General features: G+C 43.0%; 1 protein-coding gene across 1 annotated transcript in view; it reads right to left on the reverse strand.

Moving 5' to 3' along the window:
* LOC309548128 (multidrug and toxin extrusion protein 2-like) overlaps window positions 1-5328 on the reverse strand; it is a gene marked incomplete at both ends in the record, with an annotated part of 383785 nt that extends 378457 nt beyond the window's left edge. The window contains one exon of the mRNA XM_082248093.1: window positions 5185-5328. Coding sequence (XP_082104219.1) covers window positions 5185-5328 — 144 coding nt within the window. The remainder of the gene's footprint in view (window positions 1-5184) is intronic.
* Between the last annotated feature and the right edge of the window lie 672 nt (window positions 5329-6000).

The following is a 6000-nucleotide window of genomic DNA, read 5'->3' on the forward strand; positions in this document are numbered from 1 at the left end:
TGTATATATATATATATATATATATATATTATCTTTCCTCACCTAAAGATAAATGTTGTAGTGACTGTTATTCTGTTTGTATAGTTAAAATATAACTAAGGGCAAAAGTATTTTTTTAGCTTTGGATAGAGTGTAAACAAGTGTACAAAAAAAAAAAGTGAAAGTTTGTGTGTCTTTCAGTACAAAATACAGTAAGATGAAAAAAAGCCACATAAACGCTATATACTACCCAATTTTGTGGTAAAATATAAAAGATGAGGTTGCGCTGAGTGAATAAATACCCAATATGTCAAGGCTTAAAATTGTGTGTGCCCGTGAAATGGAGACAATCTTCAGAACATTTTATTTTCCTTAGGCAACGCTTTAAACCCCCTACAGTTCATAAGTTTAGAGTTAACTGTAAATAATATGTCTAGAATTAATGCTTTCACTGTAGCGTGTGTGGCAAAATGTAATATGTTTATCGCAATCAATGTTTTTGCGCATAGGTGGCACGTGCATATATATTAGTCTGTGCGTGTATTGGGGGGGGGGGGTGAGGGGGGGCTCAGAAATGTTTTGGGAGAATTAAAAAAATATTGTTGCATTGGTACAGTGCCCAGCTTTTCATGCCTTTTTTGATAGAAAAGTAGTTTATTTATTAACACTAAAATTTAACAATGAGATTTGCCTCCTTTAGATTTCAATAAAATTGTTCCTCTAAATGACCGTTTCATTGTGTTTTCAATAAAATTCAACAAACCCTTGATGAATCCAACCTGTGTACATTTGCCATTCAATAGTAACAACACAGTTGTCGCTTTCATAGAACCTGAGCAGGACAAAGAAGATCACAGCTATCGCTGTAGTAGTGCTGAATACTACAATTATTATTATTATTATATTGGATTTATATAGTGCCGACAGTTTACGCAGCACTTTACAGCTTGAATGTAGACAGCACAAATACAATACACTTTAATACAGTAGGAACTAGAGGGCCCTGCTGGTTAGAGCTTACAAACTAAGAAAAAGGGTCAAGAGATAAAAGAGGTAATAACTGTGGGGGATGGGCTGATGGAGAGAATAAAACAACAGTTGTTAGGTGGTTGCCAGATATGTTTCTCTAAAGAGATGTGTTTTCAGGGATCGTCTGAAAGTGGACAAAGTAGTAGATAGTCAGACAGCTTGGAGCATTCCAGAGGATGGGAAAGGCTCAGGGGAAATCCTGGAGGCGAGCATGGGAAGAGGTGACAAGGGAGCTAGAGAGTAGAAGGTCCTGGGAGGAATGAAGAGAACGAGTTGGTTGGTATTTTGAGACCAGGTTAGTGATGTAGCTGGGTGCCAAGTTATGGTTAGTAACTTGAATTTAATTTGGGATTGGCAAAAAGGGGTAGCAGACACAGAGCGGTTTGTAAGGTGGATGAGCCAGGGAGCAGCGTTCATGATGGACTGAAGGTGGGATAGCCTATTTAAAGCTAAACCAATGAGAAGGGAGTTGTAGTAACCGAGACAAGAGATGACCAGGGAGTGGATTGGAAGCTTTGTGGTGTTGTTGGTTAGGAAAGGGTGTATCTTCAAGATGTTGCGGAGGTTGAGGCAACAAGCTTAGGACAGTGAAAACAAAAAACAGGAGCGCCACTCTAAGTACAGTGTTAGAAGGACTGTGGCTTTCAGTCCTTCTAATACTGCACTTAGAGTGGCGCTCCTGTTTTTGTTTTCATGTTACCTAGAGACTCCTTTACCTCCTGTGAGCTGCCTTCTTGTTGCGCTTACTAGTGCTGCTGCTGCTGCTATCCACCTGCCATTCCTGCCAGATTTTCTACACTCAGACAGTCACTTTGGATATTATGTCTCATCCACCTATGCTCCATCTACCCTGCTTCAAAGCTTTGGACAGTGACTGGATGTGTGGCTGTTCAGAGTCCAGGACTACACCTAGGACCTTGACATGGGGGGACGGGTTGATCGTTGAGCCGTCGATTTTGACAGAGAAATCAGGGGAAGAGGAGCGTAGGGGAAGAAATATCATGACCTTGGTTTTGGATAGGTTGAGTTTGAGGAAGTGATGTGACATCCAGGCTGATATGTCTGTTAGTAAGTTGATGATGCGTGAGGAGACTGATGGAGTGAGCTGAGAGGTGGAGAGATAGATTTGGGTGTCATCAGCGTAGAGATGATATTGAAAGCCATGGGAGGCAATCAGCTGACCCAGGGAGGAGGTGTAGATTGAGACAAGGAGCAGTCCAAGAACAGAACCTTGGGGGACCCCGACAGAGAAAGGAAGAGGAGAGGAGGTAGTAGAGTTGTAAGTAGCACTGAAGGCGTGTTGGGATAGGTAGGATGAGAACCAATGAAGAGTACAGTTGCGGAAACCAAGGGAGTGGAGTTTTTTGAGGAGGGCAGCAGAGAGGTCTAGGAGGAGTAGTACAGAATAGTGTCCATTGGTGTTTGCTGTTAGTAGATCATTTGTGAGTTAAAGGAGGGCAGTTTCAGTGGAATGTTGAGGGTTAAATCCGGACTAAATGGGATCAAGAAGTTTGTTGTTAGTCAGATGGTCGCTCAGTCTGTTGTAAACCAATCGTTCAAGGAGTTTGGAGGAGAAGGGGAGTAAGGAGATGGGGCATAGATTGTGAAGATTGGTGGGGTCCAGTGAGGGCTTTTTAAAGATGGGAGTGACTAGTGCGTCTTTTAGAAAGTTGAGGAAGATGCCAAAAGAGAGGGAGAGGTTGAAGATGTGAGTTAGAGAGCATAGAATAGAGTCAGAGGGTAGCGTAGCATGTGCAAGAAATCAGGATCCAGGGGGCAGGTGGTTAGATGGGTTTCAAATAAAAGTCCAGCAACCTCATTAATACTAGCAGGGTTGAATAAGGGAAGTAATGATTGTACCTGTGGACATGGGTTGTTAAGTGGGGGAAGTTTCTGCACATTGGAGATCTCATCACAAATTGTATCGCTCTTATTTTTGAAGTGATTGGCGATCTTCTGGGCAGTGGGTGAGTTAGAGGGTGGAGTTGGTGGAGGACAGAGTAGAGAGTTAAAGGTAGAGAAGAGATGATGGGGACTAGATGAGAATGTTTGAGTGAGCGTGATAAAATAGGTTTGCTTGGCAGTGAGGAGGCGGAAATAGTATTTTAGGAGGGCAGATTTTACGCCACAGGTGCTCAAGACAGCGGCTCCTTTTTTTGTGACTTCTGGTGTCGTATGCTTGCCAGGGTTGTAGCGGTCAGGGGCAAATCTGCATGTGGTGAGGGGAGCGAGCTTGTCTAGGGAGGATGACAGTGAGCTGTTATAGATGGAAGTGGCTAGGTTGGGGCATGACAGGGGTGAGATTTTGCCATATAGATGGTTAGTAGAAGAGTAGAGAAGAGAAGGGTTGATGTGGCGAAGGTCTCTATGGGTAACTGTAAGGCAGTTGGAGGGAGAGGAGGTGGAAGACAGGTAGGGAGGGAATCTAATAAGGTGGTGATCAGAGAGTGGGAGAGGTTTGTTGGAGAGGTTGCACAGAGTGCATAGATAGGAGAAGACAAGGTCAAGGGTGTTGCCAATAGAGTGTGTAGGAGACTGTATCCATTGCTTCAGGTCAAGAGATGAGGTTAGACTGAGAAGTTTAGAAGCAGTAGTAGTATTAACATTAACAGGAATGTTGAAGTCAGCAAGAATGATTGTGGGGATTTCAGAAGAGAGAAAGTAGGGTAGCCAGGCAGAGAAGTCATCAAGGAAGGTTGATAGCGGTTCAGGAGGCCGGTAGATGACAGCAATACTTAAAGAATCAGGAGAAAATAGACAAATACAATGTGCCTCAAAAGAGGAGAATGTTAATAGGCACTTACTTGAAATTCACTATGTGACATGGCTGTGATTTTTTTCTGTTTGCTCCTTAGCCTTCACCCATATTCTGTAAAACTCCTTTTTCTCAATAAAATCAGATTGAACTAAAAGAGGAGAATGTCAGGGAGGGGAGATGGGTGAAGTATCTGATAGGTGCTGCATGGGGCTAGAAGGATTCCCATTCCACCTCCCTTCCGTCCAGAAGTTTGTGATGAAGAGGTCATGGAGGGAGGTGAGCTTGTTACAGACAGAGTTAGCGTTCCAGAGGGCACAGGAGAAGAAGAGGCTGGTATTGGGGAGAAGAGGAATGGAGACCAGGTTCTGTGGGTTGCGGCTGCTGGCAGAGGGTGTAGCGTGGTGGGAGCGTGGTGAAAAGCCAAATAGAGGCCCAGGTTTTGGGGATATATCACCAGAGGCAAGGAGAAGGAGGAGGGTGAGAGAGGTAATGTGGGAGTGTGATTTATATGAAGGGACATGCCACAGAGTCCTGGAGGTTTTCTCAGTATGTGGATGTAAATTTAGCAAGAGTTGATAGGAGCAGTAATAGTTAGAGTACAGAAGAAGGGGTGGAGAAGAGGGGGTGAAGGCGAATGAGTTTGAGAAGAGAGGACACAACTGTCAGCAGGAGTGGTAGAGAGTGCATCTTACAGAGTGGAAAAAGAGCTGAATAGACAGACAGGGTCACCTGCAGCCTGTTTGGTGCTTGTTGGTGTAGTTTGCAGTGTATGCTCGCTTCGTGCAATCGCTGAAGAGCAGAGCTTGAAGTGCATATCACTTGTAGAAGGAATCACTTAGAGAAAGAAGCCTTAAAGAAAGATGCTCTGCTACATGCACCTCCAGCAACGTACTGACCCCTTAGGGGGGCACTAAATTTATACTGGTATAAGGGTGGGGGTGGAAATTTGTTAATTAATCATGAGTGGATATAAGAAGGCCTAACAATAAGAGTGGACCTTTCACTTCTAAAGTCAGAACAGTAAGAGGCAAGAATGGTATAAAGATAAGGTTTGCTCATAAAACATGGTAAGACACTTCAGAACAACAAAAACATCATGGGGCAACACAGGGCAACAGATTGAAAAGGCCACATACCAAAAAGCACAGATACATAGAGAGAGTAAACAGGTTCCAGTTGCAGTTAAGGGGGGATGTCTTTCAGCTTACACATACACACACTACAATGATTTCCAGCTTCCCTGGACCATCAGGTATGAGTAATGCATCTCTATATTATGCCAAGCTGAACCAATGTAAATATCCTATATAAATAATTCCTGAAGTTCAGTTTTAATGATTACACTTACAAAACATGGCACCCTTGACCATCTAAATAGCACAAGCAGTAACAATGCATTAATTAAAGTCATGTCTTACCACAGGTATGGCCAACATAAGTTGCTCCTTTGCTTCATTACAGAATCCATAAGGTACCAGTTGGCGAAACAATCTGTTAATTCCATGAGGTTTGTTTGATAGAGGAGAGGTCTCCTTGGCTTCCTCTGTATGTCTTGTCGTCATTTTTGGAGATTCTCACTGATAGATGTGCTCTTACTTTTCTATTACACTAAAGAATGAAGTGAAAGGTCCATTGTGCACTGTCACACTGAATATTTGGACAGGTTTAGCCTGGGGAGGTGAAGTGTTGGAGAATTTATCTCTGCGTGTTTCACTTACTCATTGGAAGGAGAACATTCTGTAACCTGATTGTCAAGCTATGCATATGAATGACCAGTGACCTCTCTATGGAAAAAAATCTAGACGGATGCATTGTTAAAAATGAATATTTTTTTTTAGTTAAAGATGAAGTTTAGTTTAAAAAAAATAAAAATAGTGCAAGGGGCTACACTTTATAGATATGAATGGAAGATGGGCAGCTGAATGAAAGATCTGCCTTCTCCATTCATGGATCTTTTTTTAGTGCTGGTTCACACTGGTGCGATGCGGGAACCCTGCGTATCCATCGCAAGTTCCCGCATCGCACCCGACTCACAGGCAGTTTACACTGCCATATGCGAACTGCTGGGAGTGTTAATACAAAGTTAATGACACTCCCAGATTAGTTCCCATATCGCAGTGCGAACTGTCAATTCGGACAGGAATTGGATCGCATATGGGTGAACACCCATGCACTCTGATTCTGGTGGGGACAAAAAAAGATCCTGCACAACTTTGGTCTGAATGCGATGCAAA

Source organism: Pelophylax lessonae, assembly GCF_965119305.1.
Source record: "Pelophylax lessonae genome assembly, chromosome: 2".
NCBI lineage: Eukaryota > Metazoa > Chordata > Amphibia > Anura > Ranidae > Pelophylax > Pelophylax lessonae.